General features: G+C 42.6%; 1 protein-coding gene across 1 annotated transcript in view; it reads right to left on the bottom strand.

Moving 5' to 3' along the window:
- Positions 1-15,059, bottom strand: part of CP (ceruloplasmin) — a 38,156-nt gene extending 23,097 nt beyond the window's left edge. Inside the window, exons 1-6 of the mRNA XM_077826052.1 lie at positions 14,905-15,059; positions 7,539-7,783; positions 5,289-5,501; positions 4,537-4,710; positions 3,522-3,776; positions 1,337-1,502 (exon numbers count right to left, since the gene is read on the bottom strand). Of these exons, the coding sequence (XP_077682178.1) occupies positions 1,337-1,502; positions 3,522-3,776; positions 4,537-4,710; positions 5,289-5,501; positions 7,539-7,783; positions 14,905-15,059 (1,208 nt within the window). The remainder of the gene's footprint in view (positions 1-1,336; positions 1,503-3,521; positions 3,777-4,536; positions 4,711-5,288; positions 5,502-7,538; positions 7,784-14,904) is intronic.
- Between the last annotated feature and the right edge of the window lie 593 nt (positions 15,060-15,652).

The following is a 15,652-nucleotide window of genomic DNA, read 5'->3' as shown; positions in this document are numbered from 1 at the left end:
AGTGCTTTCATCAGTAGATCTCGAAGTGCTCGAAGTACAAAGGAGGGCAGTATCCTCCCCGTTTTATATTTGGGGAAAATGAGGTACAGGGAGTTGAGGTGACTTGTTCAAGGTCACCCAGCAGGAGCAGAGCTGAAAATAGAACCCAGATCTTCTGAGTCCCACTTTAGAGCTCTACCTGCTAGATCATATTATAGCTTGATACAGCAATTAAAGGAATCATGAGTCGGCAGAAAAAGCCTACCAGACCCCTACATTAAATTCTCTACAGCTTGTCTTTCTTTTCTGAGATCCTGTCTTGTTAGTCTAATGCACACAGTGCAATAGAAGATCCACAACCAATAGTTTCTGGCCAGTGCTTTGTAATTTTTATTCTGGTTTTAGGAAAAAAGGTATTTTTATTATGAGTTACACAAGAACACAGAGAAATAAGACTGTAAAAACAATTAAACAGTTTGCAGATTTCATGAAAGCTTACTCTGGGATTTTTTTTTTTTTAATTGTTATTGCCCTGTTCATTCAATGATCTCACAGCACTTCACAGATATTAATTAATTAAGCCTCAGCTCAGGAAAGTAACAAAGTGTTGTTAAACCCATTTGATAGATGAAGAATAGAGGTGTTAAATGACTTGACTAAGGGTATGTCTTCACTAGTTGCGGCGGCACTTTGACATGGCTGTGTAGTCACGGCACCAACTCTGGGAGAGTGCTCTCCCAGCGCTGTAAAAAACCCACACCCCCCCCCGCACTGTTTACACCGCCACTTTACAGCACTGAAACTTGGAGCACTCAGGGGGCTGCTTTTCCACATCCCTGAGCAAGAAAGTTGCAGCGCAGTAAAGTGGCAGTGTAGAGAAGGCCTTAGTCTTAGCTAACAGAATCATATCTAGAACAAGGGGTAGATTCTGAGCTGGTATATGTTGTTTGCTGATTTCAATAGACCTGTGACAATTTACACCAGCTGAGGATCTGGCCACTGATTCCCATTCTCTTACCACCCTAGACTGATGGATGACCAGTCCTGAAATTTTCAGGGACCCTGATTGTCTATATATGGTGATACAACATTTCTTCATTCCAGTGTAGTTATTAATGCTACAATGAAACTTGCTTCAAGGTCTCAAGGGAAGTAACAGGCATAATTGTTATGGGCTATATATTGCAATCAATGTTTAAGAAGCACTGAAAACAATGGGGTTTTTCCTTAAAAATCAGTGGCTCCTTATGACGGTGTATATTTAGCATGTTCAAACCAAATCAGTTTTTGTAAACAAAGCTTGTTTGCTTGTAGCAATAGTCTATAGCTGCTCTCTTACTTAATAGGAGGTATTTACCTGTCAATAACTAATTGTTGTCCTGTAAAATGGTTTATTGCAGATGGACCATAGTTCCAGATAATTTCCTCAGCTGCAAGATAGTAATGTCTTACATTTGTATATTCACTGTGATCTGTTGTAGGTTTTTTACAGTCTTTTACTTCAAAAATGGCCTGCATACCACCTGGGGAAGGGAGGAAAAAAGGGAGATACAAATACAACAAACCTTAAGCGGAGTGGGAGGGGATTTTATGTGAACCCTAGTTTGTTTGTTTTTTTTCTTCTCTCATTTAAAATTGTCTGTTTCCTTCCCCTGGGACTCACTGTTGCAAGTTATACAAATCACAGACAAAAGCAAGATACATGAAACACCACACCCAAGCCAAATTAGTGCATAGTATGCAATGCAGGCTGCTATGTGCTGGTAAAGGATGTCTTTGTTTTATGAAGGCACAGTTCATATTAGTGACAAATAAGATTAGGATTGAGTGAAAACAGACTGTCAGATAGCATTTTGCCTAGGCTGAAGCATATTAAATTGGCTCTGCTTTCACTCAGAACTTAATTAGTGACTCATTTGTGAAATTCCTAGGCCTTGTCTAAACTAGAAACAGTTTGCAAGTATAACTGTACCAGTAAACCCTCCTAGGGGAGATGGAGTTTATACCAACAAAAGAACTTAAACCAGTTCCCTGAAGAACTTAAACCTAAGCTATACTGACAAAAGGACTTTTTTGCCATTATAACTGCATCTACACCAGAGCGTTTACTGGCATAGCTACATCAGTTAGGAGTCTGAGGGGTGGGGTTTTTTTGGGGGTGCCTGACATAGCTGTGTCAGCAAAACATTTAAGTGTAGACCAGGCCTTAGATGGGAGAGAAGAAGCCACACAATGGGCCGTGAAGTACGGTATAAATCTTCATAATATATTTATCACCTGATATTTTTTCCATACTTTGCATTGAGTATACATAAAGTCCTGATCCAAAGCCCACTGACATTAATGGAAGTCTTTTTCTTTTTTCTTTTTTTTTTTCTCCCCTTGTTCAGTGGCATTGATAGATCAGAATGATTCTTCAAATTACAAGTAGGTCCTGTTCATACTGCAAAAGTGCTGAGCACCCAAATGGCTCCCATTGACCAGCTGGATGCTCACACTCTTGAAAATCAGGCCACTTATTTAGGTGCCTAATGTTAATAATATAGGAGCCTATCTTTTAGGCTCCTATTTTTTTTAAAAAAATTGGTCATAATTAAAACATGTCAGGAGAACCATACTGAAACTTGATTCCTCAGCATAGTTGAGTATAGCGTAGACTAGTCCCCCTGAGAGATTACCAATATCAGGCTAAACTATTAGTGGGACACGATTAACTCAGATTCTAATCAGGGATTTTTTGATCAGTGATTTATTTTGGAAATTCCTAGTCAGAGAAGGAGAGAGAGCCGTGCAAAGCTCTGGGCTGAAATAAATAGCATGTCATGCTATAGTTAATAAATAATGGAAGCTATAGGAATATATAGAGAGAATGGAAATATTAACCCTGTCTCTGATAAACTAAGGAACTTTCCAAGGAACATCTAGGTTAAAATGTGAATTTACCTGACTCCCCTCCACCCTTTAGCAATAAATTACTATGGCCTTGCCTGAACTTGGAATGAGCCCCAATTCAGTCACTGGTGGCCAGCAACCAATGTAGATAAAAGAAGCTACGATTCACACTGGCTGAGCTTGCCCCATTTGCAAGCAGAGGTAAACTTATCCAGTGTAAATCATGGCTTTACTCATCTACATTTGGAATCTGAATCAGTTCCTGCCCACATATTACTGAATCCAAGTAGTGACAACATGTTCATTGACTTCATTGGGCTTTGGTTCAGCCCTTAGCGTAAATGCATTCCCAGATGAGCTGCTGAGAATGTGAGATGGCTTTGTTAACTAGACTGTGATATATCAGATGGTGTTCTTCCGAATGTCAACGTTCACACAAAAGTGACTCAGTAAAGGGTAAGCTCAGGCACATTTAATTCAAATGGTTAGATCATTCCAATTCTGGCTCAGGTCTTGTATCCACTTATATAAAGTTTACTGTGGCTCTTCTGATTTTTGTATCATGATTATGGCATGCCAAATAAAGCACTCAAGTATGCTTCGCTCACTTGTAGATTGTGAGATACAACAGACAGTAACTTATTTCATACCTTCTATGTGATCATTGACTTGGCAGCTAAGCAGCCATTCCCCAGGGTTCTTCGGCACCATAAGAGCATCAACAAACGTAGCAGGGAAGAGACTGATGGAGTCAACGCGGTGATTCCTTTCTGTAAAAACCTGTCCATGGAAATAGGCTGAGTGGACATCAGCTTCATTACCCATGCCAAAAAGATGCCATTTCACTTTGTCTTCTTCACACATGGTGAGATTGGGAAGATATCCATACATGTATCCATTGATTGCTTAAAAAATAAGAAATGCTATTTATTATATACTCACCATCACAGGGCTCACAGACCTTTGTGCAAAAACTTGTTATCTTGCCAACTATGTAACACTAAAATCACTGCCACTATACTATTAAGGTAGAGATGAGCTCTAACCAAAACTGATTCTGAGCATCTTTCACATTAGGCCATGGGGTTCCAAAACCTGAATCCATATCTGATCTGCATGGCTAGTATTTGCAGTGTGATCATCAGTCCTTTTCATGAATGTTTAGTTCAGGACAGATTTAAGGCTAGCTTCTGTGGTGACACTAAGCAGCACCGACTGTGTTTTGGAGTACAGTATAATGCTTGGGGGAAGGAAACAAAGCTCTGCTTACAGTGGTCTGGGAAACTATGCTAGTACAGATTCAACAGCAATTTGAGCAGCTTGGTAGGTGACTCAGACCCACTGTATATACCCTTTGTCACAATTACATGGTTTTGGTTTTCCCACACCTCTGGTCCTGCCAGATACTTGCTCTTTTTGTTTCTAGTATGAATAAGTATTGCCCCAATCCTGATCACACTAAAATCAGTGGCAAAACTCCCATTGACTTCAACAGGAGCAGAAGCAGGACCTAAACCTTCACTTTTTATATGAAAAGATCTAAAAAGAATAAAGCGCTTAATTAAACATACAACCTAGCTATCGATCACCTTTTAGAGACTAGAAAAGGAATGTTAATGGGATACAACATGATGAACAGTTCTTTAAAAAAAAAAAAAATCTTACAGTGCATTTTATTGCTCTCCTGGAAGTCCTCATTCTCTTTATCAACTCTGGCAGGTTCGGAGCAATATTTCTCAATATTGTCATCCAGATACCAGCTTAAATTTTCATCCATCACAGAGAACATAAGGATAAATTCAGCATCAATGTGTTTATCGCTTCCCCCATCCAGTGTGCCTGAAAAATAGTCATTTTCATTGACTGGCTGGTGAAATGCTCCTTTCCTCAATTCTTAGCTATAGTAACATTAAGGTAGATTTTTACCGGTTGCCTTTAAATAAGAGTTGGTATGTCTGTCTCCTATAGATCTTTCTAAGAGAAAGATAATGTAGAGTGACACTACAAAAAGTGTTTTGATAATAAGTTATTGCTCATTTCTAAGGCCAAATATGAGAGGAAAGACTTTTCACCAGATTTTGCTTTAAATAAAATCAAAATAATGTACGTGTAACTGGTAGGTTTCACGTTACATTTTATATATGTGCAAACCCCCACACTCAATACCTTATATTCATATTATGCTTTTCATTTCAACTTACTCCAAATCACTTCACAAGCTATATCAATTATTCAACATGCACAAATTCATACTATACTCAGGGATTCCTACTCAAAGGCAGTGGACTCTGGGATGAAATACAAACGCTGTTTAAAAGCATATAGCAACATTACGCATCAATATCTATCTCTTATGAAAATAGAAACCAAGTTTCACTTTTCTGCTTCCTGCTGTTTACATATTTTATATCTCTTACCTTTCCTGCAAGTTATCAAAGGTCCAACAAGCCCAGAGGCAACATCCTTTGGGGCATCTGTGTGTGAGTGATAAATCCTGGTCATACAATTACTATCTCCCTCAGCAGGACCATGATCTTCTGTTACACCCCATCTGTACGTATACAGTTCTCCAGGCTTCACAGCATCATCTTTCTTTAGCAAATCTTTGGTATTGTCAGGATAAAAAGCACCTAGGGTACATAACATTCAATGCAGTCAATGGTAACATCTCCTTCATGGTTTGGAATGAGATTGACAGATTACAAGCAAGATTGTGAGTGCTTTAGGTAAAGCTACTGAAGATGTCTCTTGGACATTTTATACTCTGTAAAATGGAGATTGTGCATGATCTAAAAGAAGTCAGTAACACTGCACCTGTAATGCTTTGACATTGACTAACTGTGGCAGTAACATAGTCCAGACTTCCAAATGTAAGTGGGGGAATAGTCCTGCTATTGTGGGAAACTTTCCTGGCTTCTGCACTACTCCGGTGAGGTGGGATAGTGAAAGGACCTGAGTCCTCTCTCCCACTTCCTTTACCCAGAGGCCTCCCTGCCCTTGAGGGCTCCCCTTCCACTCTCCTGTCTGGCAGAGTCCTCGTAACCCGGCTGGGCCCTGGATTTCTGGGGGGCTCGACCCCCCAGCACTGCTGCGGTCACCTAGCACAGGGGCTAGGGTGTCCCCACTCTGGGGTACTCTCTCTGCACTGAGCACTTCCCTGACCCACTGATCATTACATACAATTTAAAGCAAATGCTATTAAAAGTTATTTAATCCACAATTAATTAAAAAAGAATAAGGAAAAATGGGAAAGGTCAAAGGAAAACGTCACCCCCCTCTGTGGTAGGGAACGTTACAAACAGTGTCTCTGGAATGTCAGGGCAGTTCACAATCTGTTCCTTGTAGGTCCCAGGCCCCCTTCTCAAGCCCTGGCTCTGCTGCAGGGATGCTGCGGGTTGGACATTTGCTCTGGGGGTGGCCACACATCTCAGGGCTTTGGGTGGTGGTACCCTTCTTCTCAGCATCAGCCCCCCGTCAGGTTAAGATCCCCCTCCCAGTCTGGCCTGCAAGAACCCTTGGCTGGGGGAGTCTTTCTGTGCTGGGCCCTTTGCCCAGGGTACTACCTTGGCTGGCCCCAGTGGCTCACCACACCTGGCTCTGTGGCTGCAGCCCTGCTCCCAGCACAGGATCTGCTCTCCCTGGACTGTGTCTCTGGCTCTGTGGCTGCAGCCCTGCTCCCAACTCTGACCTGCTTCCTGACCTTCTTTTCTGGCCCCTCTGGATCTGGTACTGCTCTGCTCCCCAGCTCAGCTTGGGCCCCTGCTTTCTCCTTAGCTCGGCCCCACTCTGACCTAGGCAATTCCAGTTCACACAGAGGACAGGACCCCCCTGGCCTCCTGACTCCCTGATTAGCCTGCCCGCCCTGTCATTCAGGCTGATCTGGAGCATTGGCCCCTCCCCATTGTTCCTGGGGACTGTCAGTCTCAGGGTCCTGATTTCCCATCGACCCTTCCCCTTTTAGTACTGGGAGCTAGCCAACCAAAACACCCACACCGAATGTTAGTATGGGGGCAACAGTCATTGACTTCAATAGAACTGTGACAATTTTCACCAACTGAGGATTTACACCTGTGGCTCAGTTCCAGCTCTTGAGTTATCTCTGGCATTTGTGATGGGTGCTCTATTAAATAAGCACTAGTCGCATTAAAGTCACTACAGTATTCCACCAGGATTTTGCCCTATAAATCTAAGTAACGTACAGTAGCTTCTAGAAATGTCTTGAGTTATACCTTTATCATTACATATTAAAGAGATAAAATTCACATTGTATTTTTATTTGAAGTTAAATGGGTTTCCATTTAGTGTCCATTGCTTAATCTCTTTTTCCATGTTAACATCAATTTTATTCAAATTACCTTAGTAGCCCTGTGTCTCACCTATCAACCTTGTTTGCTGAAGTGTTGATCAAAAATTGTCCTCTTTGCAGATCGATAGGACCTTAGTGGGTTCCTATTCATTTAATATTTTGGCCCTTGTAAAACCTTCCCTGTGATCTCGGAAATGTCCCTAATTGAATCTTATCCTCTTTTGATTAAGTCCTCTCTTAAATCCTAATTCTATAATCTTTACTTACTTGAGCAGTCTTCATTGCTACAAGGAATCCCACTGAAGTCAATGGGACTTTTGAAGTACTGATTAAAATCTGGACAGAATCAGCTGGAATTTACCTTCATTTTCTTTAGTGTATTTCACACCATGTGGATGAAGAGTATAGGATCTAGAAGCAAAGTTTTTCAAGTGGACGATAATGAGATCTCCAACTTCTGCCTTGATAATTGGGCCTAGGAACCCCAACCAGGAAGGCTTCTCAACTGTTTTGTTAAAGGAGTTATCAGTGAACTGTGTGTAGACAGCTTTTTTGTAAGTGCTTCCTATTCTGTCCGGGCCTCTTTGGAGAAAAACTCTGGCCTGTCTGCAGAGAAAACAAACACAGCCCTGTCAGAATACACTGATTCTTGAAAATGAATCTGTTAAAACGCCAGGGATATTATTATTTGTATCATGATAGCACCCCGAAGCCCCAATCATGAATCAGGGCTCCATTGGCTAGATAGTGTACAAATACATACCGAAAAGACAGTTCCTGCACCAAAGAGCTCGCAATCTAAATAAGGGAGAGACTAAACATTTGATACGGATACAGATTTTTCTACCTACTGTTCATAGGGGGATGATAGTATTTTCTGAGTTCTTTTGGTATATTCTGAGTTCTTCATACATGCTCAAAGAAAATGAGGGACGGTTTTCAACTTTTTTGAATATATCTTTGTAGCTCCCCCTCTTTACCCGGTTACCTTCTTTAATGCTAATCTGCTTACAAGTTTTGATGGAAAGGTCTGGGTTCTTCTGGATCCCGCCACCCACTCAGCAGGGTGTATCTTCTTTATTTTTTCCCCATGAATTTATTTGGCGGTGCGCCTCCACGCCCCTTTGCTCCTTCCTGGCAGGGTCACCAGGACAGCTTGGGAGGAAAATTGTAACCACAGGGTAATCCCCACTTACTTGCCAGATAGTTGGAGACTTCCAAGAAATAACACAAACACATACCATATATTCAACACAATAATTATATTAAACAGGAGACAAATATAACTTAACAGGGTAAAACACTATTTTTAGTGTCACCAGTGCCCATGCTGCTAATACCTGTGACTTTCCCCAGTCACGTGACTTGATGTAGCAAATGTAAGATTAGCGTCCCGTTGGTATGCGTACTTTGTTGGGGCCCTTGATGACCTAAGACCACAAAATTCTTCTCTGCAGTGGTTTAGCAGGGTGGCTGACTGGGTTCAGTACAGCCCAAAGGACTCACAAGTGGGAGAAGGTGTTAAATCCCTCCACAGGTTTAATATGCAGCAGGTTATAAAATCCCCAAACCCTTACTCCCTGGCTTGAGAAGACAGTTCAGGGAGTAGGGGGTCCCCAAAATGAATTCCCTGACTGACCAACTAAAAGGTGGTGCATTCACAAACTCCATGAATGACCCTCAGGTTCAGAGATGACTCTGGACTCCTCAGTCACTGCAGAGGGGCTGATCTCTGCTGGCAGGGATCCTCTTCAGGCAGGAGTCAGGCTGCTTCGGTCCCAGGATTTCCCCTCACCACAAAGGGGTGCAGGGCTCAAGGTGCAGGTTACACAACTGTACTAAAATCCAAACTGTCGTCTCCTAGCCCAGCATCCAGACACACTCACAGCAGGCAGCAGCCCTGGACTAGCAGCCAGAGCAGAGCTGACCATGTGGTGACTGGTCTCACCTAGGGAGCTGGAGGACAAACTCAGCCTGGCTGGGGAAGTTTCCCAGGAAAACTCTACAAACTGGGAGTCATCAGTAGAGAAGGAAATACCCAACTGAGGGATCTTGTTTTCAGGTCCCTAGAGGCCAGTTTTCAGGGAGGAACCCTGTATGCAGGCCTGGGACGCACGAGCTCCCCACACAGCCAGTCCTGCCCTTGCCCTGGCTGGCTCCAGACTGACTCAAAAATGGCTTCTCCCCTTTCCTGAACTCCCTGGGAGGGGCATCTCGCTCCCTACTGGTTGCCGGGCAGACTCTGCGTTTGCTTTGACTCCCCCTCCCTACCAGGAGCTGCCAGCAGACAGAGCCCCAGAAATCTAGGTAATCTCCTTGGGGGTTCAATTAATCCTGAATCTTAAACTGAAATGGGTTATTTTACCTTAAAGCAAAACTTGGCTAAGAAAAAAACCCTGAATCTCCTTGTCCCATGCAGGAATATAAATACAAGGGAATTTGGCTCCATCTCTTCTTATGTTTCCATAAATATAGTGTGTATGTTGCTCACAAATTACGTGGAAAGTGCATACACGTTATTGAAATAACATATTACATTTATACCTTAATTTCTTTAAATCTCATTACAAATGATAAAACTGTTACTTCCATTATTAGGTTACGGTAGCCTTTGAGTCCCTCGAAGTGGAGAAGAGATATTACTCAGGTGTAGAAAGAACATTAAGGATATTCTTTATTGAGGTGGCTGATACAGGCTGTGCCAGTCAGGGAGAACTATAGATGTATCTCACTGGCCTGGGTCAGGTATTTATGGAAGAGATTACAGGCTATAGTTGGGGAAATTTTGGCTCAGTTGGATGTTGTTTATGTGATGCAAGTATTAGCATTTATGTACTCTTAAATTCACTCCTGTTGGCTCCACTGAATAAGGACAACAGGACTGTGTCCTTTGAATTTGTGAGTTTTAAAAGGAAGATGCCCTTTTGCAGGTTCCCTATTTTATTAGAGATGATTCAAAACTTTTTCTCTAATTCTCCTTGAGCTTTGATAGCTTATATTAAATAGGAACCAGATCCAAGCTGCCCCTAGTTTTTTGTTTTGCAAAATCATCCAAGTTAGTATGCCTGGAGAGATGGTATAAAACCTAAACTTGTTTCAGTGTAGACTGGCCTTGAGAATGAGTAAGCCTGGCACACACACTGAAGGTGTGACAATTGAAAGCAAACTGTGAGCCCCTGATCCTACCATCACTGAAGTTGGCAGGAGTTTTGCCATAGACTTCAATGTCATCAGTGGAAGGGGAAGCAAGCAAGTGTATTTTTAAAAAGCCTCTGTCTACAATGGCCAGGGAAACTGCTAGCACTGACTCATGTTTGATTACATGATTGTCAACATGGTGCTAATACTGTTAACTAGGATATTTAGGCCAAATCCTGCAACGCTTATAGCCCATGTAATGACTGGTCACATCAATTGCCCTAGTTCAGAGATGGGCAAACTACGGCCCGTGGGCCACATCCAGCCCGCGGGACCCTGTGCCCAGCCCCTGAGCTCCTGGCCTGGGAGGCCAGCCCCCATCCCAGCCCTTTCTGTTCCCCCTCCGCTCAGCCTCAGCTCACTGCACTGCTGGCGCAATGCTCCTGGGCGGCCGGGCTGCGAGCTCCTAGGGCAGCGCAGCTGCAGAGCTGGGCCTGACCCGGTGCTCTGTGCTGCACGGTGTGTGGCTGGCTCCAGCCAGGCAGCGCAGATGTAGTGCCGCCAGCCACCGGTGCTCCAGGCAGCGCAATAAGAGGGAAGAGGGGGTTGGATAGAGGGCAGGGGAGTTTAAGGGGGTGGTCAGGGGCGGGGGTATGGATAGGGGTCGGGGCGGTCAGAGGGTGGGGAACAGGGGGTTGAATGGGGGCAGGGGTCTCGGGGGGGCAGTCAGGAAGGGCAGGGATTGGATGGAGTGGCAGGGGGTAGTCAGGGGCAGGGGTTCCGGGGGCGGTCAGGGAACAGGGAGAATGGGTGGTTGGATGGGGCAGGAGTCCCGGGGGGGCAGTCAGGAATGAGAGGAGGGGTTGGATGGGGTGGCAGGGGATAGTCAGGGACAGGGGGGTCCAGGGGCTGTCAGGGGACAGAGAACAGGGGGTGGTGGATGGGGCAGGAGTCCCGGAGGGGCCATCAGGGGACAAGGAACAGGGGGTTGGATGGGGTAGGAGTCCCAGGGTGAGAAGCAGAGGGGGTTGGATGGGGTCAGGGGCCGGGCCATGCCTGGCTGTTTGGGGGAGGCACCGCCTCCCCTAACCAGCCCTCCATACAATTTTGGAAACCCAATGTGGCCCCCAGGCCAGAAAGTTTGCCCGTCCCTGCCCTAGTTGTTTCAAAAAGACTAATTGCTGGAGTAAGGATTATTCTGGGAGGAATCAATCCCCTAATTAGGAAAACGTTTGACATTCTGAAATTCAAAATTCCTCTGATTTCTACGTTGCTTGTACAAAATCCAAAGCATTTATCGTGGGGCTGAACCTTGGGTAGGCACAATTTGTTCAGTCTGTCAATCACACAGCTTCAAAGGACTGATAAGGAGCTCTGTGTAATTGGAGAGCACAGACTCAGAGCAAGAGGGTGAGTTACTGGAAGTCAGATTTCAGGAAGCTTTGCCAGATACAAATTAAAATTAGGGAGCATGTTATGGCTCTTCTTGGACTGTATAAATAATTAGTGTTTACTTGTAAGGCTTCCTGTTGATAGTTGCATTGTGTTCTTTTCTTTCTCTCCCCTAATAGATAATAGGATTCATAAAAACACACTCTCATAGCCTGAGGGTTCAGAAAAAGAGTGAGAGTTTAGGAGCAGTTGAAAATGAGATGGGCCAAATTCATCACAAATATAACCCTACTGAGTTGAGTAAATTTATACCAGGGATGGATTTGGTCCTCTGTAGTTTGTCACAAAGCAAATAAGAGGAGTGCAAATGTGTCATCTGACAGCATTGCTCAGCATTTTGCTCTTCAGACCATTTACTCGCATTCCATTTCCCATCCAGCTGTTTGTTGGATCACTGGCTTCATGCTTCATGCCTATAGTTCTAGGAAAGAGAATGAGACTAATCGATAGTATCCCATGGGGGTTATGTCTGAAGAAGGAATGTTGTTTAGAGTGAAAAAATTCGAACTCTTCCACCAAAAACTCCAAAAGAAAGTTTCCCTTATTTTCTTTTTTGATTCATCTTTTTTCTATCTTATTTGATGCATCTCTTTTTAATTGTCCATATTTTTGCTCAGTCTTAATTTGTCACCCTTTTAAAATATTTCACTTTTTATTTTTTTCTCTAAAATTTTCTTTCTTCAAAACACTTAATTTCTTATTCTTCCCCACTGACTATTTATATGCTATTCAGTGTTTTCTCTTTCCTTTCTCCACCTGTCCCAATGTTACCTCACCATTGTCCATCCTCCTCATTACCTTGGTCTTCCTTTCACTCTGTACAAACACCCCCACTCTTCAGCCCATTTGGGATAGAGGAAACAGAGTACAGTACTTATTGTTCTTCTGACAAATGAAGGTGGTGAATGTCTTAGAGGGTGACTGACAGTGAAATTGCGGATGTCACCCTTCAAATATGCATGAGTTCACAGCCCCATAGTTCTAGGATGTCAGACTTTTTGAGATTTATCTTTCTTTATCAGTTAGAAGCATGAAATCATTCCACATGCTTGTGTCAGTATGCATTGTTTGTAGCCAGTTTAAGTCCCTCATTGCATCGTTTATAGCCAGTTTAAGTCCCTCATGAGGACTTGGGCTCCTAGCCAGTGCTGATGCTGCATTGCTGTACTTATGCTAGCCTTTTCTTCAGCTGGCACTCCCAACCCCTGATATTTGTTGGGGTTCAAACAAAAAACATAAATCAAAACTCTGCCAAAACTGATGAGTTGCACTCAGTTTCAAGACTAAAACCATAAACATGCCCAGGTGCATTTGGAAGATTCATAAAGTTCTCCATGAACTTAGTGTGAGGTTTCAAGTTTACAGCAAAATGTAAAAACAGACAAATTTGATGTGGTCTCAGGATCTGTAGTGAAAGTTTCCATACCCTGCAGAAGTAGGCGAAAGCTTTCATGCCCTGACAATATCCCTTCCCATCATTAAGACAGGACTGAATATCTAAAGCATGTGTATTATATACTAATATTATTTGTATGGCAGTACTGCCCGTTGTGTTAGGCTCTGAACAAAATGATGGTCACTCCCTCATAGAGTTTACAACTGAAGTAACAATCCTATATAGTAGGATTCTGAATAACTGTCAAATAATCCATCATAATGGTCTATGTACATTACAAAATATGGGATGGTAGTAACCATATTAAGTCCTTGTCTCTGTGGCAAAAACACTAAAGAAGCAGTTTGTTGCTGACCTGCAGCTGGTGGGTTCTTTTATTTCAGATTCTGTTTAGGTTCCAGATGTAGTTATGTGAGTGAGATGTATTCTCACACTTGTGGCTGATTTACACATCTGTGTGTAATCATCTTACCAACTATTGCATGTCTTGTGCTACTCTTATCCAACTCATCACTTCATGAATAACGCTGGAATACCAAAGTGTCTCTGCCATGTGAGAAACAAATGGTTTTTTTCTACACTACAGTGTAATTCTAAAACTGAATAGTGCAGAAACTCTTATGACTTTTGGCAGAAAATCTCCAGCAAAATTGTGAAACCATTAAACATAGGAATTCAAGGTGATCCAGAAGAAACATACAGCAAATGTCAGGGGATTGCCAACAAAATATACCAGACTCTTAAAACAGTCTGCAAAATCTATTTACAGTAGACTTCTTAATAGTCCTACTTCTATTTTCTCTCCTTCTGAGATGCTTTTCCGTTTCCCCTCCTTATGAATTATATCTATTTTTGACTAGACCCTGTCTCTTGTATCTTTTTCACTAGCACAGACTAAGGCCCTGCTCTTGCAGTGAGCCCTGTGTGTGTGGAACCCTGTGTCCACAGGAAGCACCTCTCTGGAGGAATGCAAGGGTCTGCCAATACAGAGCTTACTTCAGGATCTGCAGTTAGTTTCTCTCCTACTTATACAGTGATTGATCCTGGTCTCTTAGCATTTTGATGTCACATACAGGAGCAGGATTCCATTGTACTGGCAGACACAAAGGAGAGTCTCAATGTTAAAAATAAATCAACAGAAAAACATCTACTGTGTAAAAGGAATTGTGAACAAAATAACCTGAAATTAAACCAATGATGCATATCTCAGTACAAATGGGATTAACTAAAATAGTCAAAGCTCAGAGACAGCTGAATAGCACAGCTTCAGTGCTGTAAAATTCTGAGTTTTCACAGCCACCATTTAAAAAAAAAATCCTACCTTAAGTAAATATATGCACATGCAGCATCTTATCTATTTATTGAGAGATCAAAATTACACATCATGAGACATTCAGGGCCTGATCCTGCCATCCTTAATCAGCAAAGGCATCTGTTGTAATCGTACTGTATTCCAATGGGAGTTTTGCTGACGTGAATGGGCGCCTAGTCTGAGAGGCTCTTCTTCCATAAATACAAATGAATTTTTAACATGTTAGGAAAAACAGAAGACCCCTTACAAGCCCTGTAGAAAATGACTAGGAATAAGGATCTGATTCACAAGCCATTCAGAACAATGGGAATCTTTTCATTGACTTCAATGGGCTTTGGATCAGTTTCTAAACCAGCAGTGTCTGCACCAACCATTATTGTAAAGTCAAGAGCATTTATATGTAGTTAGCACAAACTGAATGTTACTTACTCTTCTTCTGAAAAAAGCTGCCCAGATATTATATTTTTATTCCCAGGTGCATAGTTCCAAATGGTCTCTGTAATCCCAATGTAATACTCTCTGCTCGCTGCCCAGACTTGGCAACCACAACAAGCCAGCAAGCAGCTTACTAAGAACAGCTTCATTTTGCAGTCATAAACCTTGCTGGAATGATGGAGTAAAACATGAGACCAACACTGTGTCTCTTTATAAGATCAGTCCCCCTCCCACTCCCCAGTATGCTTTGATCAACAAAAGAAAAGGTTGCTCAACTCCCCTATGTTGTCAGAGTAAACAAACGTTTGGATTCCAGTAACTAAGTTGGCTCAGGTGATGTAAAGCAAGCAAGACAGTTCCTTCTTCTTTTTTTTGTTTTACCAATCTGATATTCATGCAAATTAGTTTATGTGCAATCCAGATGATAAATTTTGTGGATCAATTTTCAAGTGTTTCTGATTTAAGGGGGTCCTCAATGATCACAGTGACTCTGAAATCATTTAGTTCCTATGTCATCTAAGTAAACTCTTTGCTTTTCCTCTTAGTTTTATTCCTAATACTTTAAGAATATCGGGGGAAACTCCAAACTGGCATCTGTTTTCATTTTGATACCATCAACCCTGTGCTTTTCTTCAGTAATGCAATCAGAAGAGAGCCAGAATCTGTGGGTTGGTCATGTGGGGGCAATGATTCTGCTGTATGGCCCCCTACCCCTTCTGAACCAATGGAACTTCCTCTTCCT

The sequence above is a fragment of the Eretmochelys imbricata genome, chromosome 9 (genome assembly GCF_965152235.1).
Source record: "Eretmochelys imbricata isolate rEreImb1 chromosome 9, rEreImb1.hap1, whole genome shotgun sequence".
In the NCBI taxonomy this organism is placed as follows: Eukaryota; Metazoa; Chordata; order Testudines; family Cheloniidae; genus Eretmochelys; species Eretmochelys imbricata.
The sequence above is the reverse complement of the archived record's forward strand: the minus strand, read 5'-3'. Positions and strand labels throughout refer to the sequence as shown.